Source organism: Aegilops tauschii, chromosome 7 (assembly GCF_002575655.3).
Source record: "Aegilops tauschii subsp. strangulata cultivar AL8/78 chromosome 7, Aet v6.0, whole genome shotgun sequence".
Taxonomy (NCBI): Eukaryota; Viridiplantae; Streptophyta; class Magnoliopsida; order Poales; family Poaceae; genus Aegilops; species Aegilops tauschii.
Genome location: NC_053041.3, coordinates 503,829,557 through 503,842,446, shown reverse-complemented (window position 1 = coordinate 503,842,446; position 12,890 = coordinate 503,829,557). Strand labels below are relative to the sequence as shown.

The window sequence follows — 12,890 nt, the reverse complement described above, 5'->3', positions numbered from 1 at the left end:
GATTTCAAAACCCTCGACTCTGCTGATATCATGGAAAGACTGAACACTCACGTGGAACAAGAAGAAGAGAAAATAGATCTCTATGGCTCAAGTCAACGCAAAAATCATGCTCTCAAGGCTATAGCTGATTCTTCCTCCGATGGAAATGCCGAAGAAGATTCAGATGACCCAGAAAGGCTCAGCAAAGATCTGGCATTAATCACGAAAAGATTCCAGCTCCTTTATAAGAAGAGCCAGTTCCAGAAGAAAGGTTCAAGCAACTCTGGACGTTCAAAATCTTCATCAAAACCTACTGGAGAATACACCTGCTTCAAGTGCAAAAAGCCTGGACATTTCATTTCGGACTGCCCTCTCTGGGAAGCTGAAATCCGGGCCAGTGGAAGATATGATTCTGGCAACTATTGAGGCAAAAGCAAGAGCAAGAACTATGACTCTGATGATGAGAAGAAAATGAAGAAGTGTTTCGAGAAAAAGGACAACTCCACTCAAAATCTTCGTCTAGATCTTCCTCAAGGAATCCTTCCAAGTCCTCCTCCAGCCGCAAGAATAACTCTCGCAAGGCCAAGGTGTACATCGACAAGGAAATGGATTCTGATGAAGAAGAATCATTAGACTCCGAAGAAGGTGATGAATCCGATGAGGACTCCGACTCTGGCATGGCTGGCATAGCATATGCTTCCTCCACTGCCACAAACTTCTTCGGGAATCCTTCAAGCGACGATGAATCTCCTCCCTACTGCTTCATGGCCAAAGCTTCGAAGGAAAAAGGTATCCTCAAAACATCACAAGGTTCACTCCAGTGACCAATATTCTTCCGATGAGGATGACCATGCTAAGTTGATCAAAATTGCTAATATTCAACAAAACTCTCTTGAGAAAATTGAGAAAACCCTCACGAAATCTGAAGGGTTGTTGGTTGAGGAGATGGAGAAAATTTTGTCCTTGACCAAAGAGTATTTTACTCTCGAGTCACGAATGGAAGAACTGTCAAATCGTTATGATTTTCTCTCGGCCGACCACGAAAGATTGACCTATGATTACCTGAGAAGGAAACAGGAACTCGAGGCACTGAGAGAAGCTCATCAGGATTTGATCAGGGAAAATTCTCTTCTCACCCAACAACTTAAAGAGAAACCCGAAGTGTTTGTTCCACCCTGCTTAAAATGCCTTGAACGAACCAATGCTGAATCATCTCTGAATGCTAACCCCTCTGTCGAGGAAAATGGTTCTATTTCTAATGAAAATTCTAGGTTGAAGGATCTTCTTCAGACAGGAATGTTCAAATCTCTCAAAGGGCATCAAACCCTTTGTGACGTTCTGAAGAAATCTATTCTTCACAAAAATCCCAGGAAAGAAGGCATTGGTTTCGAAAGGAAACTGAATGAAATTGGATCCTACTGGGAACCCCATCAATATCCTCGCACTGTATGGGTGCCTGCCAAGAGCAAAACGCCCGATCCGGCATTGCTTTTGGGATATAACTCTCCAATCCCTGAATATCCTAATGATGATTCTCTGGACAACTATAAGTTGTTCAAAAATCAATATGGTGAGGCTGTTGCTCGCTATGTTGGACCAAACAGCAGGAATGCCCCCCCCAAAGAAAGCCATATGGGTGCCTAAGAAAACTATTGAAGCATTACATGTTACCACGTTACTAACCATGCAGGCTCAAATGCTCGTTACTTCCTTGAATTTTTTTGACAGAATGAGTATACGCATATATCATTCAATCACTATGCTCATTCATCAGGAAGGAATTTCAATGCTTATTCTTTCGATTATGCTCACACTTCCTCGAGCAACAATTATGCTTATCGAAAGAAATCATATCCTGCTCGCTCTCTTGTTTCGAAGCCACCTGCAAAGATGTGGGTGGTTAAGAAAGCCTAATTCTTCTGCAAGACTATGTCTCCAGGTGTACATAATGGATAATGCATAGTGGATGCACTAGTCATATGACCGGAGAAAAGTTGTTGTTTGTCGACCCCAACTTAACTGCTTCACCTTTGAAGTATATCACTTTTGGCGACAACAACAAAGGAAAGGTAATTGGGCTAGGTAAAATTGCTATATCCAGAGACAAGTCCATTGATGATGTTTTACTTATTCAGTCTCTTGGATTCAATCTTATGTCAGTTGGCAAGCTATGTGATCTAGGCATGCTAGTTCTTTTTTCAATATCCAAATGCATTGTCTTCATGGCCTCTGACAATTCCTTCATATTCGAGGGAGTTAGAAAATGTGATATATATATATATATTGTGGATTTCTCTAAGGGTCCCTCCATCCAAACTTGTTTGCTTGCAAAAGCAATCGAAGGCTGGCTGTGGCACCGAAGACTTGGTCATGCAGGTATGAGGAATTTGTAGACCCTAGTGAAGAAAAATCATCTTCGTGGCATTCCTGATGTAAAATTCGACAGGGATCGTCTTTGTGCTGCATGTGAGGCTGGTAAATTGGCCAAGAAGCATCACTCATCAAATACTATTATGACCACAACAAGGCCTCTAGAAATTCTTCATATGGATCTATTCGGTCCTCAAAACTATGCAAGCTTCGGTGGCAGTCATTATGGTCTGGTTATTGTTGATGATTTCTCCCGGTATACTTGGGTATTCTTTCTCGAAGACAAAACCTGCACCCAAGATATCTTCAAAAGTTTTGCCAGGAAGGCCCAAAATGAATATGATGTGCCAATTAAGCACGTCAGAAGTGACAATGGAACTGAGTTCAAAAATACTCATATCGATGAGTTTCTTGATGAAAATGGTATTACTCATGAGTTCCCTGCCGCATACACTCCCAACAAAATGGAGTTGTTGAGCGAAAGAATAGTACTCTCATCGAAATGGCGAGAACAATGCTTAGTGAGTATAAAACTCCTATTCGCTTCTCGGCTGATGCTATTAACACTGCTTGTCATGTTATCAATCGTGTTTATCTTCACAAGTTCCTTAAGAAAACTTCATATGAGCTTATCACTAGCAAGAAACCGAATGTTTCTTATTTATGTGTTTTTGGTGCACCTTGCTACATTCGTGATATGAATCATTATTCAAAGTTTGCACCTAAGGCACATGAAGGTTTTCTTCTTGGTTATGGCTCGAACTCGCATACTTATCGTGTCTATAACTCTCACCACGGGAAAGTTATGGAAACGGTAAATGTGCGGTTTGATGAATCTAACGGGTCTCAAAAGGAGCACCTGCCAAATGTGATGGATGAACCACCGATTTCTGGTGCAATTTGGCAAATGGCTATTGGGAGCGTCAAGCCAGTTGGAGGAAATGCACCTGAGTCCTCTGATGATGATGCCCCCATGACTCGAAGCAGAACTCGTCAAGCCATTGCCGAAGGAAATGCCACTCCAAATGCTAATGGCAATCAAATTCCAAATGTCGATCAAAATGGCAATCTAGAAGGGAATGGCAATGCAAATGTTGATGCTGATGAAAATGATAATGCGCATCAAGATGAAAATCCTCATCCTCGAGTGGCTAATCGAGTTGATCCCTCTTTATTCTCGATGAACTCGAGAATCTAGGTTATCGACCCACAACTCGTTCACGCACTCGTTTGGCTAACTATTGTCGCAGTTTCTCCTTTGTTTCATTGGCAGAACCTACCAAATATGAGGAAGCCATGAATGATCCAGATTGGATGAATGCTATGCAAGAGGACTTGGTGCAATTCAAACTAAATGATGTGTGGGAATTGGTTGACAAACCGAATCCTAAGAAGCACAATATCGTTGGCACAAAATGGATTTTTGGCAATAAGCAAGATGAAAATGGCATTGTGGTGAGAAACGAAGCTCGTCTTGTTGCTCAAGGGCACACAGAGGTAGAAGGTATTGATTTCGGTGAAACATATGCTCCTGTTGCACGCCTTGAGGCAATTCGTATTCTTCTCGCTTATGCAAATTACAATGATATCCTGCTTTATCAAATGGATGTGAAAAGTGCTTTCCTCAATGGTGAAATTGATGAGGAAGTATATGTTAAACAACCACCTGACTTTGAACACCCTGAGTTTTCTAACAAAGTTTTCAGGCTGAAGAAGGCTTTATATGGGCTGAAGCAAGCCCCTCGAGCTTGGTATGACACCTTGAAGAAGTTTTTGCTCGACAAAGGGTTCAAGCCAGGATCCACTGATCCCACACTTTTCACTCATGCTGTTGATAATGATCTTTTCGTATGTCAAATCTATGTGGATGATATTATCTTCAGCTGTACTAAAAATTCTTACAGCTTAGAGTTCGGGAAAATGTTGTCCGAGAAATATCAAATGTCTATGATGGGTGAACTTAAGTTCTTTCTCGGACTGCAAATTCATCAACATGCATACGGAATTTTCATATCTCAGGAGAAATATCTGAAAGAATGCTTGAAGAAGTTCAAAATGCAAGATTCCAAAATGAAGGGCTACAAAACTCCAACGCACACAATGGTAAGCTGGATGCAGATGTGTACGTTAAGGATTACGATCAGAAGGCTTATCATTCGATGATTGGTTCTCTTCTTTACTAATGTGCTTCCAGACCTGATATTATGTTGAGTGTTTGCATGTGTGCCCGCTATCAAGCTGCACCGAAAGAATCGCATCACCAGGCGGTCAAGCGTATTCTGAGATAGTTGGCTCACACCCCCACCTTAGGTTTATGGTATCCTAAGGGAGCACAGTTTGATCTCGTTGGATATTCATACACAAATTACGCAGGTGACTTGGTTGACAGGAAATCTACTTCGGGGACATGCCATTTCCTCAGCAGATCACTGGTATGTTGGTCATCAAGGAAGCAGAATTGTATATCTCTTTCTACGGCTGAGGCCGAATATATTGCTGCTGGCGCTTGTTGCACTCATTTATTGTGGATGAAGCAGACTCTAAAGGATTATGGCATCAAGGTCAAGAAGATTCTTGTATATTGTGACAATGAGAGTGCCATCAAAATTGCACATAATCCAGTGCAGCATTCTCACACCAAGCATATTGCCATCAGACATCATTTGATTCGCGATCATGTTGCTCGAGAGGATATTGTCATCAATCACGTCAAGACCGAAGACAATCTTGCTGGTATATTCACCAAGCCTCTCGATGAGAAAAGATTATGTGTGCTACAGTGTGAGCTAAATATCCTAGACTTCGCAAACATGGAGTAAGCTGGACTCGGAACTCGTGCTAACACTTCCACATCTTAGAAGGAATGGGTGCACAACACTCGAAGAACTTGAAAATTTTGACAAAGTGAAATTTTCTTTTTGAGAGTGAATACATTAACGAAGAACTAGACTAACCGGGTGCCACGATAATTGTGCGACGCTCGGGGTCATACAATTCTTATATGGTGGGTCACGCCACCACCATTTTCTTTTGTTGAGTTTCTCTTTGATCAAATTTTTTGTGTTTGTCCGAATGCATTTCTCTCATAGCTATTCTTTCAGGTGTTTGTGTTTCTTTGTCTGGGTGAAATGCCTAGGACCTTGTTTTCTCTCTATTCTATCTCTTCCAGTCTATGTTGTTCCGTTATGAATGCTCAACTTCATCTGGTACCGAAAATTTATCTGGTGTCCTTGACCATGATAAATATTAGGTCCGAACTTTAATCTATTTTGGCGAAAGATGTTCAAAATTTGGGGTTTACCACCCAAGTCAGGACCACGATCTTTATGACAGTTGCCACGTGCAATCCATCAAGTGGCATCCCATCCTATCCGTTGAATCGCAATAGTATCTACATAGTGACCGTTCGATCGGATTCACCTCGTGCGGTTATTTCCCTTTGCATATAAAAACTGCACCGCCCCCTCTTCCTTGTCCACTTCTCTTCCTCCTCGCCACCGTCTCATCCGAAACCCTTGTCGCAATGCTCCACCTTGAGCTCGACGGCGACGATCTCTTTGCCGCTTCACTGTCGGAAAGCGATCGTCGGAGTCCTTCCTCGCCGCCACGAGACATCTCCTTCCCCGCACCGCTACACCACCAAGCTAGGGTATGAGCAGCGTGAACTCGTTCTTCCATTCTTCTCATTCGAGTTCGTACGCGATTATTATTTTCTGATTGTACCTCATATCTTAGATCTCACTACTTAGGTAACAAGTGCGGATGTGGTTTGTAGTTGTCCCTCCCATACAAAAAACTTTAGATCTAGGGTTTGTGTTATGTCTCGCACGAATGCAATGCTTAGCACGTTGACTAGCATATTCTTCGAACTTACTAGTTCGTTCTATACATTTCTTTCATTCAAAACATTTCTCAAAGTCTGCATCTAATTCTTCTTCAAGAACATTTTCGTTCGGAAAAATCTTCGTTGTGAGCATTTGTAACCCTGTCCCCATTTTCCCTCGCATCTATTCTTATTCACAAGCATATGCAATCTGTTGAAGATTCTGCTCGACCAATGAGCATGGCCGATGAAGAAGAGGCAATATTGGGTACAACAGATGAGTCAAAAGGCTCCAAATGCGAAGGGCCCAACGGTAGGCCTATCAACCATCAAACGAAAGAGGCCCGAGAAAAATGCAGATGAGCAATGTCGGTGCAACAAACATTCACGTTTGCTGACCAAACTCATGCACAGGCATGCTGACGATCCTACAGCTAGCACCAATACCTGACATAAAGTTAAGCCAGAGAAGCCGCTCTTCGTGAGATCAAGGAGAGCATTAAAGGAGACCAAAGATAGCAGAAGGCCACCTTGGGAAGGCCTCCCTTGCCGGGCAGGAGAGCCTGGCCAGGTCGAGGCCGCACTTGGGAACAAGGCCAGTTTTGCCCCGGCAGGGTTGCCGGGGCCGCCAAGATCAAACCCCGCCAAGTTCCCTTTCCTGGGAAGCTTCACCAAGACGACACCGCTCCAGCTCACCGCACCCGAGTCGCTATTTGGTGCGGTGTCAAGGTACCAAGCAACGTGGATCCTATCAAGCATGTGGCAGCATGGAAGAGAAGAGATTAGCTTTATTGACACCCGTCCAGGAGGCGTGTCAAGATGATAAGAAGAGGCAGATAAGCGGTGCGGCAGGCTTGCCGGGTTTCACCCTCAGCACGACACCTAGCAGTGCATTTAATGCACTTTGTCCTAACTGCCAGAGTTAGGTATGATAGTACTGTTAGCTATCTAATCACACTCAAATGACTGTTTTGCCATTGTGACCACCCCTTAACCTATAAAAGGCGGGCCAAGGCAACCTAGCAAAGGGTTCGAACTTTCCAACCCCCCCACACTTCTACGCGCGTAGTTGCACTCCCTCAGGCGCCTTGCCGGGCTGGTGCACTTCGTGTCTTCATCTTCCTCAGGCTTAATCCACCACAGCAGGAGTAGGGTTTTACGCTGTAAAGCGGCCCGAACCTGGGTAAAAGAGAGAGAGTCCACTGCCGTGGTGTCCCCTGTTGCTTCTCCTCTTTGTGCAACGCGGACGTCCCCATGCCGAACCACAAAGGGGCACCCATGCCCCATCACTACTAGGGAAAACCTTATACACAGAAGCTAATCAGTAGCACGGTCTAAAATGAGGCGCTACTACTAATTAGTAGTAGCGAGGGGTATAAAACCCACGCTACAACTAAGTTGATAGTAGTAGTGAGGGGTATAAACCCGCGCTACTACTAAGTGGTCTCCACCATGCCCCCGGAAAAATCATAATAGTAGCGAGGGGTATAAAACCTGCGCTATTACTAAATTGATAATAGTAGCGAGGAATATAAACACGCGCCGCTACTAAGTGGCCTCCGCTTTTGCACCATCCACCCCGGCCCGATCCACTCCCCCCCCCCCCCGCGCATCTCTCTTTCTCTCTCTCGACAGCACTCGAGCAAATCTCCGGCGTAAGCGCGAGCATCTCGACGACGGGCCTCCTTGATTTCGGCGGCGGTGGAGGATTCCGGCACGCGCGGCGAGGCATCCGTCCTTCCATGACGGCCTGATGGGCGGAGCGAGGTGGCACGGCATCCACGGCCTTCACCCCCAGCGGTGGCGTGCGTCGAGGAGTCGGGGGCTCTAACATGAGGCGCGGCGCCGCTCTCCCCTGCACGGCGGCAGTGGCCTCCCGCCGGTGGCAGTTACGGATTTTCTCGCGGCGGATCTGAGGTCAGCGGGTCTCCGACGCCGCGGGTGGGGGTCGCGGATGCCGACGCAGGGGATGGTGCGGGCAACATCAGGACGCCGACGTGCTGCGCTCTGGTTTGTTTTCTCGCCGATGCGGAGCTTGCTGCACGGACTGCCCAGCCCAGGCGTTGGCGAAGTCTCGTGTCATGGCAGGCACTACTTCTGCTGATGCGTGTGCGGCCAGGTATTGCCACTAGTTTCTGATGATAGCATTTGTAGCGTACAGACATTAAAACCATGACGATTCACCACTACATCTGCCTCCCATTTTAGTGTCAATTGATGCTGGTCCGTGATAGTAGTCCTGGGATAGTAATTGATTTGGGATTTTGGATTTGATTCACTATTGGATTGATGCTACTTTTTCAGTTGTGTAAAAACAGAGCAAATTATCACCAACTGACATGGCAATTTTACAATCTTTTTATAGCTATCATCTTTTTTTAGTAAAACTAGGCACACATCGTCTCAGAGACGACTTCTCCCTCGGACAGGCCTAGGTCCAGCATCTCAACAACCAAGTGATTCATATTGGTATTGTGTCCCTAGGAGCGTTTGTCAGGATGCTATCTGTACCCAACGAACTGTCGATTTCTTCAGTTAACTTGCCAACACCTTCAGTTAATGCTTGAGTAATCCACGGCAACTCTTCGCTGCCGGTTGAAGCGTGGAAAGCTGCAAGTCCAGGTGGTACTAACAACAAGCGAGACCTTCAGCCACAACAATCAAGCAAGTGCTAGATCACAGGCTACGGTAAGCAAGTAAATAACGTGCTTCACACACACTACCTAGTACAAAGCAAAAACTAAAGGAGAACAGAAGATAACTACATGACCTTCGCTTCGCATTATGTGGTAGTCGTCGTGCTTGCAGGGGAGGAGACCAGATGAGGCAAGCCTGGCCTAGCCGCTGACGACGGCCAAGGGTGCTCGATTGAGCTCGTGGATGATGTCTCGTCTCTCGACGGTGAAGTCGGCAAAAGACCGAATGACATGGTTCCTGTCCCTGTAAGTAGCAGTGCTCTCTTCCTATAATTGCTAGAATGTAGATTGTATATATGTTCTGATCAATGCAAATGCTGAGCCATGTTCCACTTTTACTGCTCTACATTATATTTTTACTACCTGAAGGGGTTAAGTACAGCAGTTTTGGGTTTCTACAGTTACAAGGGCTTCAGAGTTCCACCTTTTTTGTATTATCTAATTATGAAATAACAAGCATGCTCTGAAGTTTAGAGGGGTTGTGATTGCTAGTTCCTGCTAGGTAATCATAAGAATGCTTGGGTTATTACTCAAGGACGCCGGACACTATTTCCGGGATAATATGTTAAATGCAGAATTATCGATCTTCCTTAGTTCATGCCCATGGTTTGATCATGTGTCGGTTCCTATCAATGCAAGTGCTGAGCTACGTTCCATTTTTACTATTCTGTGTGATAGTTCTTGCACTTTACTACGTTCCCTCTTAAGGCGGGCCACCTTTCACACTAATAATGAGTTTGTTGCGCATTAATCTAGAAAATAGAAGTTCAGAACCTGCACCTCTAACTCTCTGTCGATGATCAACAAGCTCATTCTTTCGCGATTTTCATTCACTTGCATGTGTTCCCTTGAAGATCAGTGTTATGTCTTAGATTCTGTTGCTTACTCACTTTGCTAATGCAGCATGTCCCTAAAACAAACGGAGACATTCCTTCTTTTGATGAAGCCTTTTCAGATCACCGGTGACTTCTCGACAAGTTGGTGCTGTATGGCCTGGTCATCCAGTTCCTCAACCCCAAAGTTCTGTTATTTATTTCCTTCATGGTGTCTCTGCATACTCGCTGCTTGCTTCTGCTTACCATGTGGAGGTGCAGATGGGGATTACTGACTTGTTTGTGTCCTGTTTTCTGTCGATGCAGTGCAAGCGTCCATTGCCGCAAACACATGGGTGGTCAGTGGGACTCCCCAGACCAAGAGTATGGATCCATCTCACTTCTCTATCATTTGGCCATGATGATGATGATGCAAGTTGTAACATTCTTAGATTGGATTTATGGATGCATCGCTTTAATGCAACAGCTAACCCTCATTCGCATCCATTCAAGCGAGATCCACTGGTTGTTATTCCTTAATTATCCTAGTCAATCTGAACAAGTTTATAACATCTCTCTATGCACCCGATTAGTCTTGTATCCCTGAAGCCATGCACTTTAGTTTGCCCATTCATGACATGCCTGCTGTTAAAACATGTGTTCATTTGCAGCTCCTTTCAATTCTTTTGCAGCTCACTGAATATATTTTTGCAGTTCGTTGTCAGAATCCATGGCGCTGGCCGCGCCACACCTTTTCCTGCTTCTTCTCGTCTGAGGCGAGCACCAGCGGTACGTATCAGCCCTCTTCTCTATGGTGCTGGCTAGGTAAGAACTAGGGATCTGTGGCAGCAGCTCATAGATTAGAATTAGATTTGATAATTGGATGGATTCCTAAACCAATTTGCAAATTCGTTGGTGATTTCAGTGCTTATACTTATTTGGTTTTGGTGCCTGGTCGGACCTTCTCTATGCGAATGAGGGATCCATGATGTTGCGAGGTGTTGATTGCCTTCTAGCAAAAATCTTGAGCGTTGGGTATCCCTGGCTGTAAACTGAATCTGGTTCAGTTAAAAACTACACTGTCAAATCTGGACAGCCAGCTTCTAGGTGAAAAACGAGTTAGTTATTCTCAGAATTTCGAGTTGCCTCTATATGAAAGTTGTAAAGCAAGTTCCAAGCTTTCCGTAGAGTATTTATTTGCGTCGTTTGGATGTATGGTTTGAGAGCAGCCATCGTTTTAGTTTGTTGTCCCGAAAGTTAGTATCCTGAGCGCATTGTTTTCGTATGCCAGTTTACGGCCTTGTAGAGGCTGTTCTAAAAAAAAGTTTCAGTACGAATTTTGTAGAGGGTTTGTAGTACTAGATTGCAAGCCCGATTTTAATACTAGCACTCTCCATGCAGCTCCTCAATAATTGTAGTCAATTGGTTGGACAGTCTTCTTGTTTTCATCATTTTTTTTTCTAATTCTATACGTAGTTGGCTGGGATTATAATGCTATCTTTGCTTACTGTTAACTGTCCAAATTGATGTAGGAAGATAAACAGTTGTTGATCGCTTCCACGATTAGCACTAACTAAGTTTCCTTAGATGTTTGCACCTTAGAAAGTGGTATCTGCTTAATATGAAGATCATTTGTCAGTTCTGTATCTGTAATATTACAAGTAAGAATGGATATTGGCTATCAAGAGTCTCAACTTTTATCTCATTTACTGAATGCAGACGCAGCATCTTCACTTCTTTCCTTGCACATTCCTGTTAAGGAAGCAAAGGTAACCCTGCTATCCTGGTATATACAGATAGAATAAAAATATAATACAGTATTTGACTACCAATGAAACACATAGAATTAGTTGTTGAACACGAACGATATGTGAAGTTCTCCTTAAGGGATCATGATGTTTTCCTACTTATTCTGCTTGAAGGGATGGCGTTGATAGTGTTGCTACCAGTGCTGCTGTTTTATTTTGTTGAGACTACCAATGCTGCTGCAGTCAATTAATTACAACTCACACTTGTTGAGGGGGGGCTACACCTTAATTCAGTGTCGATGTTCATTGCGAGTTTAGTAGTACCATATGAGGAGGTGAAATAATGTTCTTATAGTTCACAGCAAGTGGTCTGATGGGCCATTGTTTGTCCTTGTTGGTCTGCTTTCGTTTTGGAAAATCATCCTATAAGATTTGTGCTGTCCTATCGAGCAATTGATCTGATGGGTTGTGAGCTTTTTAGCTGTCCAGCATCACCCTGTGGCAGATAATCATTTCTATTATGTGTTAATGCTTTCCTTTTAAACTACTTTAAAAAAACAAAGAAATTGGATTCTTTAGCCGTATTATCCTTTGAACATCTATATGAAATGATCTAAGTTTAAGTATATTTAGTTTTGAAGAAAACTAAAGGCAATTAATGTGAAAAATTAGATATGTCCTATTACCTGGCAATATATAGTTCATCTAGGCTTGGTTGGCAATATATATTGTCTAGACATTAATTCCATTTGTTTGTAGCTATTACATAGGCGATCTCTTGTTAATAGAAATCACTCACTTTTTTGTTTTCGTATATTTATTCCCGTAGCTACTGTACATCACAACATGCAAGGAAATATATGTCTGCTGAAATTTAATTTTATTTATTCTTTGCTCTTTACAGAAATCTTGGATTCATTAATGGGAGAAGCACATAAGGGAGAAGAAGATGATTGCAAGGATGGAGAGGGAGCAAATCATTTGGAGGGATAGAATGCCACTGTTTGGTGTTTTTATGCAATTTTGTTTGCTTTCAACTGTGTTTGCACTAGCTGGGAATAAGTGACTAGGCAATAAGTGTAGATGTATGGATATGTATGCACTATAAATCTTCGATTTGGAATGATGTCTAATGCTGCTGGTTTATTACAAATCTGGGCTTGTTTTAGTTGTTAGAATTGTATGCATAAAATGGAATTGATGGATTTTATTTTTTTAATTCCTAATTAGTTAGTAGTAGCGTGGGGGTGAAATGGAGCCCTACTAGTATTCAGGATACTAGTAGCGTGTGGTACTATAGACGCGCTACTACTATTTCATTAGTAGTAGCGCGGGTGACATCTGCGCTACTAGTAAAATGTTAGTAGTAGCGCGGGTTTACCCCGCACTACTACTAACTATTAGCTGTAGCGTGATACTAGTAGCGCGGGTACCCGCGCTGCTAGTAGCCATTTTACTCGCG

At 43.5% G+C, this 12,890-nt stretch overlaps 2 protein-coding genes across 25 annotated transcripts; both read left to right on the top strand.

The window, feature by feature from the left end:
• Positions 1-30: 30 nt before the first annotated feature.
• LOC141027305 (uncharacterized) lies at positions 31-405 on the top strand. The gene has a single exon (XM_073504300.1). The coding sequence runs from the start codon at positions 31-33 to the stop codon at positions 403-405; it is 375 nt and encodes a 124-aa protein (XP_073360401.1).
• A 7,328-nt stretch (positions 406-7,733) lies between these two features.
• LOC109751654 (uncharacterized) lies at positions 7,734-12,596 on the top strand. 24 transcript variants are annotated; one of them, XR_012189394.1, is made up of 8 exons: positions 7,752-8,860; positions 8,966-9,114; positions 9,772-9,854; positions 10,008-10,064; positions 10,395-10,505; positions 10,606-10,787; positions 11,400-11,449; positions 12,333-12,596. XR_012189394.1 is itself a non-coding variant. In XM_073504844.1 (8 exons), exons 3-8 carry the CDS (start codon positions 9,053-9,055, stop codon positions 12,348-12,350), a joined length of 381 nt encoding a protein of 126 aa, XP_073360945.1. In that variant the 5' UTR covers positions 7,752-8,291; positions 8,774-8,860; positions 8,966-9,052; the 3' UTR covers positions 12,351-12,596. The 24 variants fall into 24 exon arrangements, 15 of the variants coding, with proteins under 15 accessions (XP_073360945.1, XP_073360946.1, XP_040250285.1 ...); XM_073504844.1 differs by lacking the exon at positions 10,606-10,787 and having other exon boundaries at positions 7,752-8,291; positions 8,774-8,860; XM_073504845.1 differs by lacking the exon at positions 10,606-10,787 and having other exon boundaries at positions 7,752-8,291; positions 8,774-8,868.
• The last annotated feature ends 294 nt before the right edge of the window (positions 12,597-12,890 follow it).